Source organism: Scyliorhinus torazame, chromosome 5 (genome assembly GCF_047496885.1).
Source record: "Scyliorhinus torazame isolate Kashiwa2021f chromosome 5, sScyTor2.1, whole genome shotgun sequence".
NCBI classification, from domain to species: Eukaryota; Metazoa; Chordata; class Chondrichthyes; order Carcharhiniformes; family Scyliorhinidae; genus Scyliorhinus; species Scyliorhinus torazame.
In genome coordinates, this window is record NC_092711.1 from 291,271,842 (window position 1) to 291,291,891 (window position 20,050).

Sequence of the window (20,050 nt, forward strand, 5' to 3'; positions counted from 1 at the left end):
AGTCCGAGTGGAAGCAAGGGAAGTTAGGACTGGGCAACAGATGCTGGCCTTGCCAGCGATGCTCGCATGCTCTGAACAAATAACCGAGAGAGAAAAAACAATTCCACCCCACACACTTCTCTATCCGTGCTGCTGTGGGAGAACACATAGAACATAGAACATAGAACAATACAGCGCAGTACAGGCCCTTCGGCCCACGATGTTGCACCGAAACAAAAGCCATCTAACCTACACTATGCCATTATCATCCATATGTTTATCCAATAAACTTTTAAATGCCCTCAATGTTGGCGAGTTCACTACTGTAGCAGGTAGGGCATTCCACGGCCTCACTACTCTTTGCGTAAAGAACCTACCTCTGACCTCTGTCCTATATCTATTACCCCTCAGTTTAAAGTTATGTCCCCTCGTGCCAGCCATATCCATCCGCGGGAGAAGGCTCTCACTGTCCACCCTATCCAACCCCCTGATCATTTTGTATGCCTCTATTAAGTCTCCTCTTAACCTTCTTCTCTCCAACGAAAACAACCTCAAGTCCATCAGCCTTTCCTCATAAGATTTTCCCTCCATACCAGGCAACATCCTGGTAAATCTCCTCTGCACCTGCTCCAAAGCCTCCACGTCCTTCCTATAATGCGGTGACCAGAACTGTACGCAATACTCCAAATGCGGCCGTACCAGAGTTCTGTACAGCTGCAACATGACCTCCCGACTCCGGAACTCAATCCCTCTACCAATAAAGGCCAACACTCCATAGGTCTTCTTCACAACCCTATCAACCTGGGTGGCAACTTTCAGGGATCTATGTACATGGACACCTAGATCCCTCTGCTCATCCACACTTTCAAGGACTTTACCATTAGCCAAATATTCCGCATTCCTGTTATTCCTTCCAAAGTGAATCACCTCACACTTCTCTACATTAAACTCCATTTGCCACCTCTCAGCCCAGCTCTGCAGCTTATCTATATCCCTCTGTAACCTGCTACATCCTTCCACATTATCGACAACACCACCGACTTTAGTATCGTCTGCAAATTTACTCACCCACCCTTCTGCGCCTTCCTCTAGGTCATTGATAAAAATGACAAACAGCAACAGCCCCAGAACAGATCCTTGTGGTACTCCACTTGTGACTGTACTCCATTCTGAACATTTCCCATCAACCACCACCCTCTGTCTTCTTTCAGCTAGCCAATTTCTGATCCACATCTCTAAATCACCCTCAATCCCCAGCCTCCGTATTTTTTGCAATACCCTACCGTGGGGAACCTTATCAAACGTTTTGCTGAAATCCATATACACCACATCAACTGCTCTACCCTCGTCTACCTGTTCAGTCACCTTCTCAAAGAACTCAATAAGGTTTGTGAGGCATGACCTACCCTTCACAAAGCCATGCTGACTATCCCTGATCATATTATTCCTATCTAGATGATTATAAATCTTGTCTCTTATAATCCCCTCCAAGACTTTACCCACTACAGACGTGAGGCTCACCGGTCTATAGTTGCTGGGGTTGTCTCTGCTCCCCTTTTTGAACAAAGGGACCACATTTGCTGTCCTCCAGTCCTCTGGCACTATTCCTGTAGCCAATGATGACATAAAAATCAAAGCCAAAGGCCCAGCAATCTCTTCCCTGGCCTCCCAGAGAATCCTAGGATAAATCCCATCAGGTCCCGGGGACTTATCTATTTTCAGCCTGTCCAGAATTGCCAACACCTCTTCCCTACGTACCTCAATGCCATCTATTCTATTAGCCTGGGGCTCAGCATTCTCCTCCACAACATTATCTTTTTCCTGAGTGAATACTGACGAAAAATATTCATTTAGTATCTCGCCTATCTCTTCAGACTCCACACACAATTTCCCATCCCTGTCCTTGACTGGTCCTACTCTTTCCCTAGTCATTCGCTTATTCCTGACATACCTATAGAAAGCTTTTGGGTTTTCCTTGATCCTTCCTGCCAAATTCTTCTCATGTCCCCTCCTTGCTCGTCTTAGCTCTCTCTTTAGATCCTTCCTCGCCAACTTGTAACTATCCATCGCCCCAACCGAAACTTCACACCTCATCTTCACATAGGCCTCCTTCTTCCTCTTAACAAGAGATTCCACTTCCTTGGTAAACCACGGTTCCCTCGCTCGACGCCTTCCTCCCTGTCTGACCGGTACATACTTATCAAGAACACGCAGTAGCTGATCCTTGAACAAGCCCCACTTATCCAGTGTGCCCAACACTTGCAGCCTACTTCTCCACCTTATCCCCCCCAAGTCACGTCTAATGGCATCATAATTGCCCTTCCCCCAGCTATAACTCTTGCCCTGCGGTGTATACTTATCCCTTTCCATCATTAATGTAAACGTCACAGAATTGTGGTCACTGTCCCCAAAGTGCTCTCCTACCTCCAAATCCAACACCTGGCCTGGTTCATTACCCAAAACCAAATCCAACGTGGCCTCGCCTCTTGTTGGCCTGTCAACATATTGTTTCAGGAAACCCTCCTGCACACACTGTACAAAAAACGACCCATCTATTGTACTCTAACTATATCTTTTCCAGTCAATATTTGGAAAGTTAAAGTCTCCCATAATAACTACCCTGTTACTTTCGCTCATATCCAGAATCATCTTCGCCATCCTTTCCTCTACATCCCTAGAACTATTAGGAGGCCTATAAAAAAACTCCCAACAGGGTGACCTCTCCTTTCCTGTTTCTAACTTCAGCCCATACTACCTCGGAAGAAGAGTCCCCATCTAGCATCCTCTCCGCCACCGTAATACTGCTCTTGACTAGCAGCGCCACACCTCCCCCTCTTTTGCCTCCTTCTCTGAGCTTACTAAAACACCTAAACCCCGGAACCTGCAACATCCATTCCTGTCCCTGCTCTATCCATGTCTCCGAAATGGCCACAACATCGAAGTCCCAGGTACCAAACCATGCTGCCAGTTCCCCTACCTTGTTTCGTATACTCCTGGCATTGAAGTAGACACACTTCAAACCACCTACCTGAACACTGGCCCCCTCCTGCGACGTCAAATCTGTGCTCCTGACCTCTATACTCTCATTCTCCCTTACCCTAAAACTACAATCCAGGTTCCCATGCCCCTGCTGCATTAGTTTAAACCCCCCCAAAGAGCACTAACAAATCTCCCCCCCAGGATATTTGTGCCCCTCAGGTTCAGATGTAGACCATCCTGTCTGTAGAGGTCCCACCTTCCCCAGAAAGAGCCCCAGTTATCCAAAAATCTGAATCCCTCCCGCCTGCATCATCCCTGTAGCCACGTGTTTAAATGCTCTCTCTCCCTATTCCTCATCTCACTATCACGTGGCACGGGCAACAACCCAGAGATAACAACTCTGTTTGTTCTAGTTCTGAGCTTCCATCCTAGCTCCCTGAAAGCCTGCCTGACGTCCTTGTCCCCTTTCCTACCTATGTCGTTAGTGCCAATGTGGACCACGACTTGGGGCTGCTCCCCCTCCCCCCTAAGGACCCGGAAAACACGATCCGATGCCAGAAGCAGGAAGTGTGTGGGTTTTTTTTTAAACAAGGTTGAATAGCTGAGGCCTAAGCAGTATTTGCAGGCCTGACCTGTGTTTTTGGCCTGCATTGGAGGTGACCTCGGGGACCAGTTGGGTTGGGGCAAAAAGGCTAAATCTTCCAACTCTTAAGACCACTCCCTGGAAAGGACAACCTTGTGTAAGCATACAGAAAGAAATGGAGGAAAAATTGTGAAAATGGATGGTGATTTGAAAGAGAGCTCGAATGTGGATCATCAAACTTCTAGTAACCCATTATAAAGAAGGAACTTGAGTCTTCGGCTTGCCTTTCATGTCTCCGGAACGTCCCAAAGTGCTTCACAGCCTCGATACTGTTGTACATGAAATATCGGTTGAGATAAATATTGCTTATGCCACAAATGTTTGAAGAGAAACAGAGAGGATATACGGAGGAGAGTAATCTGTAACTTCTGAGTAAGTTGCTAAGATCTTGAACTCTATTCCATGACGTGTTTTGCAATCCTGTATTAGCTTTCTCACACTTGGATTTAGTAAAAATATTCCCGTCATTAATACGTTGTTTGTTCAGTTCCATCAGTATTTTGTTCCCAAACACTGATGTATTCACAATTTTTTTTTTAACCAACATTTTTTAAAACTGAGACTGAAGACTTTTTCCATAAACACATCTTCACCCCCTCCCTTAACAGCAACTTCTAACTTGGTTCGAAGCCAAAGAACAGCTTTTGAAGATTGCCAAAAGAAGTTGGTCAGTAACTATCGTCTCTCCTGACAAAATGTTGTTCAGTTGTGGAAATAGGCACGTGGTTTGTGTGTGTCTTGGGGAACTGAGTAATTGATTTGGGTGAATAATACCAGTTGTTGGAACACTCATTTGCCAAGTGGGTCAGATGTCAATGGCATATGAAGAAATTCCTCCTCCATTTTATATTTATTTTTTAAAAAGCAAACTTGCAACTTTTCCACAATTGTGTCAGTTAATGGGTTGGGATGGATGTAGGAGTTGGTTTCAGTACTCTGATTTTTGTTTCCCCCCCTAAACTTCTGATTGCTTTCCAGAGTCTGGTTTCTCCTGCAATCGTGCCCCTTCCAAACCACTGGATATGCATATTAGACTTGGAAAAACCTGGGCTGATTATGTTCCCTGGCTGCACTCTAACCTTCCCGAACCTCCCGTTGATCCTTGTGCTCCATGGATGATGGCCATTTCTACATGACATTAGATTAGAGGGCAAGTGTCTTTGAAAGATCGTCTACAGAATTGTGCCCCTACAGGGAGCTTAAAGCCCCTGTAGGGGCACAAGGGTGGGTGGGGTAAAAATTAATAAAGCAGAGGAACATTTTGGAGATTCATCTGTAAATTTAAGTTTTGTTAAATATTTTTCAGCTTAGGTTTTATCACTGACAAGAAAATGTGATCCACACCTTGCATCCCTCAAATAATGCAGACCTTTAATTTCCTTCCTGTGCATGAATATGCTTGTTTATCACTAATTTGAATATCCAGATATTAAACCTACTTCTGCACAGTCCTTCGCATTGTGTTTGTTTTTGAATAACTTGTTCAAACAAGCTGGTTAAAAACATATCAAAGAAAGAAACCTGGGGCAGCACGGTGATGCAGTGGTTAGCACTGCTGCCTCACGGCGCTGAGGTCCCTGGTTCGATCCCAGCTCTGTGCTCCCCATGTTTGTGTAGGTTTCACCCCCACAAACCCAAAGATGTGCAGGGTAGGCAGATTGGCCATGCTAAAATTGCCCCTTAATTGGGAAAAAATGAATTGGGTACTTTAAATTTTAAAAAAAGTAAAAGAAACCTGACTTAAATTCCATGTACTGCTTCCAAGTCAAAACCATCGCAGTGACCATATGAAAATAGAGCCGAGATAAATCCATCAAGAGTTCAACTTAAGCTCCCCCACTGACATATTTATTAAAGTGCAAGTTTGATTTGCTGTCTATGCTGAGATGGCTGTTCTCTGCTGGGACAGTGAGCTGGTCATATAGACTCAGCATTGATGAGGTAAGGGTGTAGCTTGGTAAAATGCACATTTTATTCTCTGGGCCATTTTTAGCACTTCCTTTTTTTTTCCCGCCAATGTGACCGCACCCTTCCAGAATTGCATACATTGGGCGGGATTCTCCATTGCGCCGGCAGCACACTCGCGCCTGTGGAGTTTTCCAGCGGCATGGGGTGGCCGCAATGGGAAAAACCCATTGGCAGATGGCGGGAATGGTGAATCCCGCTGCCGGCGAGGGTGCGCCGCGCCGCCCAGGAACACGCGGCTGGCGGACTGGACAATCCCGTCCATTATTTCAGATGTAGACAAACTAATACCTTACATTGGGAGTGAATTACTTCACTTGATGTACCATTTGTTCCTCTTTGCTTTTAAAAGTTGTTGATCGTGACCAGACACACAGAAAATATCTTGTGGGGGGGGGGATCCATTTTCTACAATTCTTTGATTCTTTTTCTGATCAGTTCCCTTGTCACTTTTCACATCAATCCTATAATCCTGTCTGTTTTGCGTTCCTAAATGCATGACTTCATGTGCCGAAGGTTGAACTGGCATATGTCCTGGATCATAGTGTCCCAGTGCACGAAATAGCTTTGAGTCATTTGCAATAATTTTGCAATGGCTAAAGTCATGGCCATTTGTAAGAAATGAATAACAATTCCTGTTGAGGGATTTGTTTCCCGTTCTCTGTTTAGATTAATTTCAATTAAGTCACCAGAAATAAACAAACAATGTATCCTGGCCATTACCTCAGGAGCAGGCTGGAATTAATCACTGCGAAAGAACTCCATTGACCCCTGTTAAGTCAGGTTGTCCTCAGTTTGAGGCAGTATTTTAAATTCAGCTCATTCTCTCCTCCTAAAGAGCAAGTGATTACAGCTTCCAATTTCTCCTCCACTACTCCCCTTCTCCCAGCACTCCTAAGTTGGGAGCATTGACCGGCAAAACTTGCATTTATGTGGCACCTTACACATCCCATTACCACTTTGGCAATTAATTACTTCTAAAGTTCATGTATCATCAATTTGCTCATATTTTATTCCGGTAAACATGAGAACCAGGGGAATGATGAGTCATAGCTTTGGCTACAGCACCATTTGATCAGATAACTTATCACCTGCCCTTCAGATAGTGAGATTAGATCTTTTTTACGTCTCCAAAGAGGCAGGCAGGACCTTGGCCTAATGGTCTCATTTGAAATGACGGCATCTCCAACATTGCAATGCAAAACTTGGCACTAAAGAATTAATCTAGATCACCCGCTCAAGTCCTGAGTTGTAGCTTGAACCTATGACCCTTTGAAATAATTCACCAAAATGGGATAAAAGAGCTTATCCAAAACATGCAGGAGTTTTGTTTTTAAACCAGTGTTTTTAATAAATAACCTTTATTGTCACTAATGGGGAAACTACTGATTTCGCTGTGTAACGTGAAAGTTTTGAATGTTAATTTTTATCCCTGTACATCAGCAGTGGGCAACCTGCAGTGTAGGGACCACTTGCGGCCCACCTGGGTTGGGAGTGCAGCCCATGAGGCATTTTGGTGACCGTTGTCCACTCAGGGTTGCCACATTCGGCTGATTTCCATCCATGTAGTCTTTTTCCTCCTGCTACGACTGAAGTGATTTGCATGTAAAGCCAGGACAAGTGAAGTGAGGTGCGTGCTAATCGCTCACAACATTGACTGTGAGAGCTGCTCTCTCTCTCTCTCTCTCTCTGCATCCAACATAAATATTTATATTTTGGTTTTACCTTCTAGAAATTATTAAATATTTTTTATAACTGGTTATGAATTATTTGGTGTATGTTAAATGTACTTAATCTTATTCATGGGGTAATGGTTACTGAACAAGCCTGATTTCAATGTTGCCGGACACTGAGATGAAGGAAGGACACTACTCCTGCGGCCCACTCACTAGCCTAGGTTGCCAATCGCTGCTGAACATACTGAGGATGTTGAATCCATTTTGATGAAAAGTGTAGCTTGATTGTTTTCTTTCTCTTTTTCCCCCCCCCCCCCCCCCCTCCCCATCCTCAGTTGTAACAATTTACTCCACCCTTGGAGAAGATGCTGTAGCTTATGGGCTGAACGAATCCGAAATAACACATCTCGTCACTAGTGTGGAACTCCTTGACACAAAGTTGAAGGTGAGCTTTCAGGATTCAGCACGGCTCATTGGCCTTCATGTGAGCGTTTGCACTTGCAGTGTGTGAAGGACTTCGAATTGGGACTCATCGTTCATGTACTTCAGCTTTAGGGTTGGGTCTTGGGGTGGGAATTTCCACCTCTACCCGCCGGTGGGATCGTGCAGTCCCGCAGAAGGCGAGACGCCCCTTCCTGCCGAGGGTTCCACGCGACAGGACTGGGAGCCACACAAAACACTGTAGACATATCGGTGGGACTGGAAAATCTTGCCAGTTGCCAATGGTGAGCTACCTCTGCCACCGCAATATACTCAGCAGGGTGAAAATCTGGTCTTTTTTTTGGTGGTTTTGGGGAGGGATGGAAATTCTTGCACAATATTTCCACTATGGCTTTTCTTCATATAGCCTTTCTTAGTAAATAAAGATGGCCTTTTAGCTTGAATTGTTAGTGTGAGGAACATGCTGAAACTTGCCTGCGAAAGTGCAAGCTGTAATTGCGTGAGAGCATCAATTAGAAAGGTCTTTAATGTAAATAGAAATCTCCATGCTTTTGATGCTCTGTTCTATATTCCATTGTCCGGTTCTTTTTTATAAGGATGGTAAAGCACCCTCTTAATGTTGAATTCAGAATTTGAAGAATAGAATTTACATGTTAAACAAAATAATTTTCATTGTAGTCGAATCAACATGTGATGCAATCACGTGAACATAACTGAGGGGAGCTTGCCAGTTATATTGTGATCAAAAGACATGTGATGGTCCGGTCAGTAATGTGCGATGCTGCATGCAAGCTAACTCTTACCAAGGCAATCTATGGTAAAATTAATTTTCTAAGCAAGGTTAATTATCAAAAAAAAGTTACCCCAAAAAAGTTACCAAAAAAACCAAAAGACTGGCAACAATTCTTTCTTCAATACTTTGCATGTGAGAGAATTCAAGCAAACTAACACAAAGGGTGGAGGGGGGATTTTCCTCCACCCCCCCCCCCCCTCCCATTTCCGGTGGGCAGGAAAACTGGAGAATTGAGGGAGAGTCCCAAACGCTGGTGGGATTGCGCACCCCGTGCCAATGATGTCACTGGACTTCCGCCATGCAATGATGGGAACCCAACTTAAACACATTAATGTACTGTGGGGTTCTCCCCCCCCCCCCCCCCCCAAACCGCGTAGTCACACCGGTAGGGGTTACAACAGGTTTTGCCAAATGCCAGGGCGCACTGCCAGGTGAGAGGATTACACCTTCCGTTCGGGAGGTTTGGAGTTCCATGGGGTGTTTTTAAAGTTTGGGGGGCATTTGAAAGAAAACTCTCGATACTAAATGGGATAGAGGCTTTCATAGGCATTAAAAGAAGGAAAATAAAAGTTTGATTGGGGAGGATCACTTGCGGAGGCAGGAGGGAGTCTCATTGGAGACATTAAACATTTGGTTTGATTTTTGCAAATAATGTTGGAGGTGAGAAACGCTGAAGTTTTAGATGTGGAGATGATACCGTTGGTAGGTAACTGGAAAATAATTTGGTTCCGCAAAAGTAAGCAGGGCTATTGGTGGAACTGGCCTGGCCCTAAAGGGGCTCACTCTAATCTGTCGAAAGACGTCGAGAATTCTTCAATACTCCTGAAATACACAAATTTAGCCATGGAACTGGAGAGTAATCAATGAACTGTCTCATTTGGGAAAGGTAGCTAGATAACTGTGGACCGTTTAGTCTAGTAACCAGTCGTGGATAAACTCCTGGAATCCATAGAGAGCCATCTTCTGGACGTTCGTGCGAGCGGGATCTGCCAGTCCTGCCAAAGGTGACTCTCCTGCCTGGCAGCTGGAAGGGCAAACCACACAAAATACCGTTGATGCTGGCAGGGTCTTGTAAACGCCAGCTGCCTCCCTGCCAGAAAGCACAATTGGGGGGGGGGGGGGGGGGGCGCGTGTTGTTGCAGGAAGTCCCACCCATAATTTGGGATAAATAAGCATTCTGTTCCTCTGGGTTTAATCTGAGACAGCCAATGCAAATTGGTTAAAACCAAAATCTGAGTTTGAAAAAGTTAGCATTTTTTTCTTTTAAGCAGTGGAAGTTTGGTTAGTGGCAGGATGCAGTTGATGTGTATAGAGGCTACAGTTAGAGCACTGCGAGCAATGTGTAAAGCATTGATTCATTAGGACCGTGCCAGGGTAGGAAACTATCGTTATGAGTAGAGATGAGTGAGAGAGATACTGGGACTGAGACGAGGTTTTAATTAAGGTTTTGTTTTCAATTGCAGCGGGTTTTGATCTGATTAAATGGGGAAAGGCCATTTTTCTTCCTGGTGGGCAGGTTGGTGATGAGGACTTCGATTTAAATTTGTTACACTGAGCGAGGAGAGAGGTCAAGAGAGAATTTTTTTACGCAAGAAGATTTCTGAGAATGGTATACTTTGACAAGGAGTGGATGATGCATCTTTGTGTGAATTGGATATGTATTTGAAGCGGGGGATGGTACCAGGGTATGTTCAGAGAGAACAGCAAACGACATTGGGATAAGTTTAAAATGAACAATGAACCAGCTAAGCATAGCAGGTCTTGTGGTCACTTCTGACCACGGGGGGGTCAGGGGGCTGGTTTAGCACTGGGTTAATTAGCTGGCTTGTACTGCAGAACAAGGCAGCAGCATGGGTTCAATTCCCATACCAGCCTCCCCGAACAGGTGCCGGAATGTGACGACTAGGTGCTTTTCATAGTAACTTCATTGAAGTCTACTTGTGACAATAAGCGATTATTATTATTTCTGTGCCGTCAACATTCCTGGTTCTGTGGGATTGGATTTTTAAAAAATAAATTGAGTACCCAATTAAGGGGCAATTTAGTGTGGCCAATCCACCTACCCTGCACATCTTTGGGTTGTTTAATGAATTAATCATAGAACACTTGTGGGGGTGAAACCCACGCAGATGTGCAAACTCCACACGGACAGTGACCCAGGGCCGGGATTCGAACCCGGGTCCTCAACGCTGTAGGCAGCAATGCTAAACACTGTGCTGCCCTTGGGATTGGATATTGATTTTTTTTTTTTTAAAGTGCCCAATTCATTTTTTTCCCCAATTAGGGGGCAATTTAGCTTGGCCAATCCACCTACCACGCAGACATGGGGAGAATGTACAAACTCCACACGGTCAGCGACCCGGGGCCGGGATCAAACTCGGGTCCTCGGTGCCGTGAGGCAGCGGTGCTAACCACTGCAGTGGGGTTAGATATTGATGTTCAAAGTTGCAACCTAAAACCCTGTAATGTTTTGCGCACTTCCACAATCCTTGTATTCACTGTTTAAAATATTTACTTGACAGAAAGTGCTGCCAAAAGTTCAGAAGTTGAAACATATCATTTACGTGGACAAGAAGGTCATCAATACATCAGGATACTCAGAAACTCTTCAGATTCACAGTATGGAGTCTGTGGAAGAGCTTGGAGCCAAACCTGAGAACAGTATGTATAAAGGCAATTTCGCCTTCCATCACTGCACACAGCAATTTAACATATTCAGGCTCTTTTCTATTAATATAGATTTTAAAATTCTCATCCTTTTTTCTCAATTACCTCAGTGGCCTCTCTTCTCCCTTTAACTGTAATATCCTCCAACCTGACAGCCCTCTTGAGATACCTGCCTGCTCGAATTCTGGCCTCTTGAGCATCTACGGGGGGCACAGTGACTAGCACTGCTGCTTCACAGCGCCAAGGACCCGGGTTCGATTCCAGCCTTGGATGACTGTGTGGAATTTGTACATTCTCCCCATGTCTGTGTGGGTCTCCTCCGGTGCGCCGGTTTACCCCCGCGGCCCAAAGATGTGCACCTTGGGTAGATTGGCCCTGCTAAATTGCCCCAAAGATATGCAGGTTAGGTGGGGTTACGGGGATAGACGGGGGAGTGGGCCTAGGTGGAATGTCCTTTTGGCAGGCCTGTGCAGACCCGATGGGCCGAATGGCGACATCCTGCATTGCAGAGATTCTCTACACACTTGCCTGTGACCTGCAGCATCTTCCCCTGGATCTTGGACTTCAAAATAAAATTCAGCGTAAGGCTGACCAGCCTAGAGTAATCAAGGTTGCAGTTTTACAGCCTTTTGTGGGAAATGCAGTTAAATGTCCAGTTTATCATCCATATACTTCTAGTGCTCCCATAATACTTCATGTAATTTAAATTTGTGGCCCTAATTGTGTCGTCACAAAACACTAACCAGCCTATCCTCTGACTGCGCACATTTAGAACGGAGCAATGCAACCATGTGGAAGATATTTTATATTGAGATGATAATTCCTTTGCATCGCACTGATTTATGGTGCCTCCTTCACAGTGGATGTAACCCCATCTCGGCCTGTTCCATCGGACTTGGCTGTAGTGATGTACACCAGTGGCTCTACAGGTCATCCAAAGGGAGTGATGATGATCCACAGTAACTTAATAGCGGGTATGACTGGTCAATGTCAAAGGATACCCGGGCTGGGGTAAGTGGTCGTCTTTCTGCACTGTACTTACTTTGCTGAATTTTCAGGGACGTCCCGCTTGTTGTTGAATTAAGAAGATTCGGTCTCGCCTGGTAAACTGCCACTGTCCGAATCGGCAATTTTTAATTTTCCCCTTTTTATTTAGGAAGAAACTCAAAAGCAAGAGTTAACTCAGCAATGGCAGCTAATTGGAGGGGCGGGCATTTTTTGGGGAAATTACCTGTTTCAGAGGAAGTGACCAAATGCCAAGGTGACGGTGAGGGAGGAAGCTGTTTGGCTTCAACTCCATGCCAATCCTTTTGGTTTGGCTGAAATCACAGAGTGGTACACTGACTCACCTCACCACTCCTAATCGAAACTCTCCCCTGTTTTCCATTCGGATAGTTTAAAATTAGAGAAATGTTATCATTATCATTGCAGATCACCCAGGTGGATGTGTCTCTGTCAGTCTGGAAGGCCGCCTCCAGACTTTACATGGTGCATTGAAGTAGCCGCAAACACCTGTTAGTTTATTTGACTCCATCACATTCCGGTATGACAACCCACCCCGTGATTTCTATACATGCGGTCAGCCGTGGGTCAAAAGGCCATCGATTCAAATCCCACCACAGAGCACGAGGTCAAGGCTGACACTCCAGTGCGGTACTGGGAGAGCGCTGCACGTTTTGTGTTGATGTCCTTTGGGTGAAACATGAAACTGAGGCCCCATCTGTCCTCAAAGTGGGGGGGGGGACAGGAATGATCCCACAGCACTGCTTGGAAGAAGAGCAAGGGTGCTCTCCCTAGTGCGATCTTTAAGACCTATCTGGATAGGCACATGAGCAGTCGGGGTATAGAAGGATACAGATGGTTGGTCTAGATAGGACATGTGATTGGCGGAGGCTTGGAAGGCTGAAGGGCCTGTTCCTGTGCTGTTTTGTTTTTTAGTTTCCTGGGCAACCTCCCTCAGTGCTTACTCCCCTTACTCTCCTTGTTTGTGGGAGCTTGCTATATACAAATACGTTACAATCAAGGCAACACATAACTGGCTGCTAGCACTTTAGATGCCCTAGGTTTGTAAAAGGCACTTTATAATGGAAGGTATAATTCTGGAACAAGATGTGCCAGTGTTCAGAAGTTTAAAGCTTGTCTTTGCTCCCATCTCTCTAGTCTAGTTATTTTGGGATTTTCCTGTCCTAACTCTCCACCTCTTGTTTCAGAGATGAGGGGCGCGATTCTCCCAGCCCTGCGCCGGGCCGGAGAATCGCCGCAACCACGCCACGCCGGCGCGCGATTCTCCGAGGTGCGGAGATTCTGCGCCGGCGTGTTTGGCGCGGTGCCGGTCGTGGGCCGCTGTACACGCTGCCGATTCTCCGGCCCGGATGGGCCGAGCGGCCGCGCGGAAAAAGCAGAGTTCCGGTGGCGCCGTCCACACCTGGTCGCTGCCGCCGGGAACTCTGCGCGAAGGGCTGGGGGGGGGGGGGGGGGGGGGGCTCCATCTCCAGGGGCGGCCTCCGATGGGGTCTGGCCGCGATCGGGGCCCACCGATTGGCAGGCTGCCCCCCCCCCAACGGCCTACTTTGTTGTGCATTCGGCCCCAGAACCCCTGCGCCATGTTGCGTTGGGCCCGGAACGTTCAGTAAGGCCACTGCGCATGTGTGGGTTGGCGCTGCCCCCAGTGCGTGCCAGGAAGTGAGGCTGGAGTGACGTGAACCGCTCCAGTGCCGTGCTGGCCCCCTGTGAGGGACAGAATCGCTATTGCCCGCGCCCGTTTCGAGCCGTCGCATTCACGACGGCGCGGGCGCTCTGTCCCGCCGAGAATCGCGCCCCATGTGTTCATATCTTGCATTCAGATTTCCTTTTAAGAGTGTGTAGGAATCGCTTCTCGGCCTTTTGGCTAAGATCAAATGTAGTAGCTTTTTGGCTCAGGCCTGGTATGTTTCTCTTGTGGGGACCATGAATTGGATTCAATTTGAATTTGAATTAGTTTTTTGGAGCAGGCGAGGAGCTGGATTAGGGGTTCGCCCTTGACCCACACTCTGAGCCCTGGCTTGGTAACTCAGAAAAAGTAATACATTTTTAAAAAAAAATCTAATGTGTGCTTACTTTTAATAAGTTGTTTTCTTTCCAAGCTCAAGTTCCCCAGATGTATCCTTTTAAAAAAAAAAAAAAAAAACACAACAGCTCCAAGTTTTCAAACCTAAATCCCAAGTTTTAAGAAAGAATCATTACTTAAATCTTGCATTATATAAACACAGACTTACTTCTTGGGATAAAAACAAATTCCTTGTGCTGAACAAATTGACGTTTCAGCATCAAGCCTTTTAAAAATTTACTAAATGTGCCAAATTTTGTCCCTCTTTGTTTTTCCTAGACCCAATGATACATATATTGGTTATCTGCCATTAGCTCATGTGTTGGAACTTACTGCAGAGATTTCCTGTGTTGCCTACGGCTGTCGACTTGGTTATTCATCTCCCCAAACCCTGTCTGATCAGGTGAGCAACGCTTTGACTTTCTAAAAGGCAGTTCTCCATGACCATTCTGGAGAAGGGTTTCTGGTAAGACTGCAGTTAACGTTCCTGGCAGAAGCTAGTTTCATATGGCTTCTGTCCACCTTGTCCATTCCTATCTCAGCAACCCAAGGGGAGTAAGCAACACTCCTTGCACGTAATAAAATGGAACCTCATGCTAAACTAAGCAGCTGCCGAAATGTAAATTGACTTTTATCTAAAAGTGGGAGGTTATTTTTCCACTGAACACCATGCTTGCTGTGCGCTTGCTCTGCACTGTTTTCTGAGATTGCATGTTACTGAACTGATGTGATTTACTGATTACGCTAGTCTGAGCACTGGCTGACTAGGGTTGAACAAGGTGGTGTGTGTGTCGTCAGTGCACCATTGTTTAGTTTTATTCCCTTCTATTGTTTCACAGTCAACTAAGATCAAAAAGGGAAGTAAGGGTGACTGTTCCATCCTGAGGCCTACACTGATGGCAGCTGTTCCAGTGAGTAAGCTTTTCTCTTCAGCTCTTCAGGAGTGTTAATTTTCAGTAACATTTTATATATGCGCAAAGAAAAATCGGGCCTCGAGGGGATCGGGTTGTGTGAATTTAAAAACCTTTTTGTCTACTTTATGTAGGCTCTGATCCCATAGTTTGGCAAAATAAATTCAGTAGATGGTTTTAACAATGTTAACGTTAGGCAGCACGGTGGCACAGTGGGTTAGCCCTGCAGCCTCATGGCGCTGAGGTCCCAGGTTTGATCCCGGCTCCGGGTCACTGTCTGTGTGGAGTTTGCACATTCCCCCCGTGTTTGCGTGGGTTTCGCCGCCACAACCCAAAGATGTGCAGTCTAGGTGGATTGGCCACGCTAAATTGCCCCTTAATTGGAAAAAATGAATTGGGTACTCTAAATTTATTTTTTTTAAAACAATGTTAACGTTTGCTGACGATATGAAAATGATTGATCCAATATTATAGTTGGGGACTAAGTAAGAGAAAGAGCAGAAAAAAACCCTATTGCTATTAGATGTTCCGCCACTTTGATAACCCTCTGCTTTTACCCTTTAGGAAATCATGGATCGAATCTATAAAAACGTAATGAGCAAGGTGCAGGAGATGAACTATGTACAGAGGACTCTGTTTAAACTAGGTTATGATTACAAATTGGAGCAGATCAAGAGAGGATATGATGCACCCCTCTGCAACATGTAAGGAAACCGTGAAATTTCACGAAAACGTGGATCGGGCATTAATTGCTTTGAGGAGGTTAAATATTGTTAAAACAAGAGCACCTTCTTCTGAAAGATTGTAAACCAAAATGGAGCTGGATATATTGTAGCGAGATGCGAATTGTTTGCATCCTCTTCGATAAAAGGAACTTTGCTTCTGTTCGCACTTGCAGCAAGTTCTGTTCCCTCATCATCCCTGTGATCGCTGCCGTACATTGACTCTCGGTCAAGCAAAAGTTGATTTTAAAATTCTCATCCTTGGGTTTTTTTTTCCTCCTTGGGCCCCCCCCCCCTCTCTCTCTCTCTAGCTCTGTAATCTACTCCTCCTCCAGCCCACAACCCTCCCAAGATATTTGTGCTTATCTAATGCTGACCTTTCCCGTATCCTTTATTTTAATTGCTCTATCATTGGTGGCTGTGCCTCGAGTTCCTCGGCACGAAACTCTAACTCCCATTCTGTACCTCTACTCCGCTCCATCTCCCTTTGCTTCTTTTAAGACAGTCCTTTGATCATGCTTTTGGCCACCTGCCCAATATCTCGCCTCTTTTGGCTCTGTCGTAGTGTCGTTTTATAATGTTCATGTGAAGCGCCTTGGGACATGTACACTGGTAAAAATATAAGTTCTATAGATTTTATGGAAGAAAATTCTGCACGCTTGCACATGTCTGCGTGTGTTGTATACTATTGTGTGTTTTAGGTATTTGGGATCGCCATATTAAATACCATTTCTGTGCCCAATTTTAATAGAGTTTTTTTTGTGTTTATCATAGGCTATTATTTAAAAAGGTGAAATCTCTGTTGGGAGGAAATGTTCGGCTGATGCTGTCTGGAGGAGCTCCTCTCTCTCCTCAAACGCAACGGTTTATGAATGTGTGTTTCTGCTGCCCAGTCGGGCAAGGTTACGGCCTGACTGAAACATGTGGTGCTGGATCTATCACTGAAGGTGAGAACTTGAACCATCAAAGAAAATCGTGCTCCCTGGAGAGTGGCAGCTGCTTCTCTAAGGTTAAGAGAAGTGATCTGGGAAGCCAACGAGGCACATTTAATATTTGGTGATAGCGACCACAGCATGGTCCAATTCAAACTTGTTATGGACAAAGAAATAGATGAGATGCAAAAAAAAAAGGTTTTGGATTGGGGGAGAGCGGATTCTAGTAAAATAAGGCAGGATCTGGCCAAGGTAGACTGGGAAGAGATACTTGTGGGTAAATCTACAGAAGAGCAGTGGTGGACGTTCAAAAAGGAAATGGGGAGGATTCAGGCCCAACATGGTAATAGGAAGGAGTAACAAGCTCCGAGAACCAGGGATGACCAGAGACATTCAGGATACGATGAGAAGGAAAACAAAGGCTTTTAGCAAGTACAAGGGGAGAAAATCAATGGAGACATTAGTGGACTACAGAAAGTGCAGGATGGAGCTTAAGAAAGCAATTAGGAGAGCAAGGAGGGGATATGAGAAAGCTCTGGCTTGTAAAAGTAGGGAAAATCCCAAGATACTCTATAAGCACATCAATGTGAAGAGGTTAACTAGGGACAGAGTAGGGACCCAGGGGGAAATCTGTGGGTGGAGCCAGAGGACATTGGTACGGTGTTGAACAAATACTTCACATCTGTCTTCACCCGAGGTAGATATGGAACTCGGAGAGAGACTGTGAAGTTCTTGTGAAAATTGTCACGGGGGTAACAAGGTATTGGAGATATTGGCGGGCTTAAATGTGGAAAGATCTCCAGGTACGGATGAACTGTGTCCAGGTTGCTGTGGGAGGTGAGGGAGGAGATTGCAGGGGCCCTGATCCAAATTTTTAATTCTTCTCTGGCCACGGGAGAAGTGCCAGAGGACCGGAAAACCAGGAATGTGGTCTCACTATTTAAGAAAGGCTGTCGGGATAAGCCAGGGAACTACATGCAAGTGTGTCTCAATTCAGTGGTGGGGAAACTAATGGAAAAAATTGTGAAAGACAGATTCTATCTCCACTTGGAGAGGCAAGGTTTGATCAGGAATAGTCAGCATGGCTTTGTCAGACGGAGGTCATGTCCCACAGATTTGATTGAATTTTTTGAGCATGTGACCAGGTGTGTAGATGAGGGTAGTGTAGTTGATATAGTTTACATGGATTTCAGCAAAACCTTTGACAAGGTCCCACATGGGAGATTTTTAAAGAAGGCAAATGCACAGGGGATACAGGGTAACTTGATAAAGGTGGATTCAAAATTGGCTTAGCTGTAGGAGACAGAAGGGGATGACAGACTGGAAGCTTTAGTGACTGGAAGCCAGCATCCAGTGGCGTACCACAGGGAATCTCTGCTGGGTCCCCTATTGTTTGTTATTTATATAAACATGACTATATGGAAGGTAGGATCAGTAAGTTTGCAGATGACACAAAGATTGGCCAGGTGGTTAACAGTGAGGTTGAATACCTTGGGTTAAAGGAAGATATGGACGAGATGATCAAATGGGCAGAAAAGTGGCAGATGGAATTTAACTCTGAAAAGTGAGAGGTGATGCACTTTGGAAGGAGCAATGTGACACGGAAATATTCAATGAATAGCCTGACACTGGGAAATTCTGAGGAACAAAGGGACCGTGGCGTGTTTGTCCATAGATCTCTGAAGGTAGAAGGGCAGGTTAATAGTGTGGTGAAGAAGGCAAATAGGACACTTGCCTTTATCAATCGATACATAGATTACAAAGCAGGATGGTCAAGTTGGTGAGGCCACAGCGGGAGTACTGTGTGCAATTCTGGTTGCCACATTATAGGAAGGATGTGTTTGCACTGGAGGGGGTGCAGAGGCGATTCAGATGTTGCTGGAGCTGAGAAGATTGAGGGGTGACCTGATCAAGGTATACAGGATTATGAGGGGCATGGACAGGCTGGATAGGGAGCAGCTGTTCCCCCTTAGTTGGAGGGTCAGTTACAAGGGAAAACAAGTTTGAGGTGAGGGGGCAGGAGGTTTAGGGGGGATTTGAGGAAATGCTTTTTTACCCAGAGGGGGATGATAATCTGGAATGCACTTCCTGGGAGGATGGGCGAGGCGGGTTGCCTCAAATTCTTTAAAAGGTACCAGGATGAGCACTTGGCACATCATAACATTCAAGTCCAGGTGCCAAGTGCTGGCAAATGGGATTAGGTAGACAGGTCAGGTGTTTTTCATGTGGCGGTGCAGACTCGATGGGCCGAAGGACCTCTTCTGCACTGCGGTATTTTGTGATTCTGATGCAGCGGGGTAGTGGTATTGCCACTGGATTCGTAATCCAGAGATCCGGGATAATGCTCTGGGGTCCCGGGTTTGAATCCCACCATGGCAGATGGTGGGACTATTAACTAAAAATCTGGATTTAAAAGTCAAAATGGTAACCTTGAAACCACTGTTGATTATCGTAAAAACCCATCTGATCTATCAGGCCGACCTGTGACTCCAGATCCACAGCCATGTGGTTGACATTTAAATGCGGGACAATGCTGAACACCTCCTTCCTGATGGGAATGGCAACAAATGTCGGAATGAATTTTAAAAAAATACATATTTCAGGGAATAAAAAATGAAGCCTGATTTATTTGAGTAATATTTTTCAAACATTTTCTTTTAATAATTACCAAAGTTCTTGTAGCTGTGTTAAGTTCTCGTCATTTTTAGCTGTATGTTTTTGTGCATAGTTTTGAAGGAAGATATTGTACCCTAATTGCTTCCTGTAGGAGAGAACCGACGAAAAGAGTTTTTGTTCCTCTTCCTGCGACTTAATACATAGCAAATGTGCTGATAAAAATGCTGGAAGGATATGGAAAATAGGTTTCTGTCCCTTGACTTTACAGCGTCTAAATAGAGCAGATATGAAAACACTGGAGACACACGGCAGTTTAGTAAACATGTGAAAGAAAGGCAGCCTAAGATTTTGATCCATTTGATTTGAGCTGGTCCTTGCTAACGACAGCTCCGACTAGCATTTTAATGGCTTTGGTGGTGTTCAGAGTTTCTGCCATGAGTAACAATTGGAAGCAATAATGATTTTGCAGTCAGCACAAGATTTGCGCCAAGTTTTTTTTTTTTTTTTTTTTTTGATTTTCCATTGACTTTTCCAAGAAGTGTCAGTTATTTCAAGTTCCCTCCCTTTCATCCGTAGGATGGGTTGGGACAAGGCGATCGTCTGAAAATGAAGCTTTTAAATTGAGCTTCTGCATCTATATA

The 20,050-nt window shown here is 45.2% G+C and overlaps 1 protein-coding gene and 1 non-coding gene across 7 annotated transcripts in view; both read left to right on the forward strand.

Moving 5' to 3' along the window:
• Nucleotides 1-20,050, forward strand: part of acsl4a (acyl-CoA synthetase long chain family member 4a) — a 98,171-nt gene that overhangs the window by 65,603 nt on the left and 12,518 nt on the right. For all 6 annotated transcript variants that reach the window (XM_072505727.1, XM_072505731.1, XM_072505732.1 and 3 more), the window contains exons 5-11: nt 7,578-7,687; nt 10,999-11,137; nt 12,004-12,154; nt 14,508-14,631; nt 15,068-15,139; nt 15,704-15,843; nt 16,636-16,808. In XM_072505727.1, coding sequence (XP_072361828.1) covers nt 7,578-7,687; nt 10,999-11,137; nt 12,004-12,154; nt 14,508-14,631; nt 15,068-15,139; nt 15,704-15,843; nt 16,636-16,808 — 909 coding nt within the window. The remainder of the gene's footprint in view (nt 1-7,577; nt 7,688-10,998; nt 11,138-12,003; nt 12,155-14,507; nt 14,632-15,067; nt 15,140-15,703; nt 15,844-16,635; nt 16,809-20,050) is intronic.
• LOC140422841 (U2 spliceosomal RNA) lies at nt 14,011-14,204 on the forward strand. Its single transcript, XR_011947625.1, has one exon. It is a non-coding gene; the product is annotated as a U2 spliceosomal RNA (small nuclear RNA).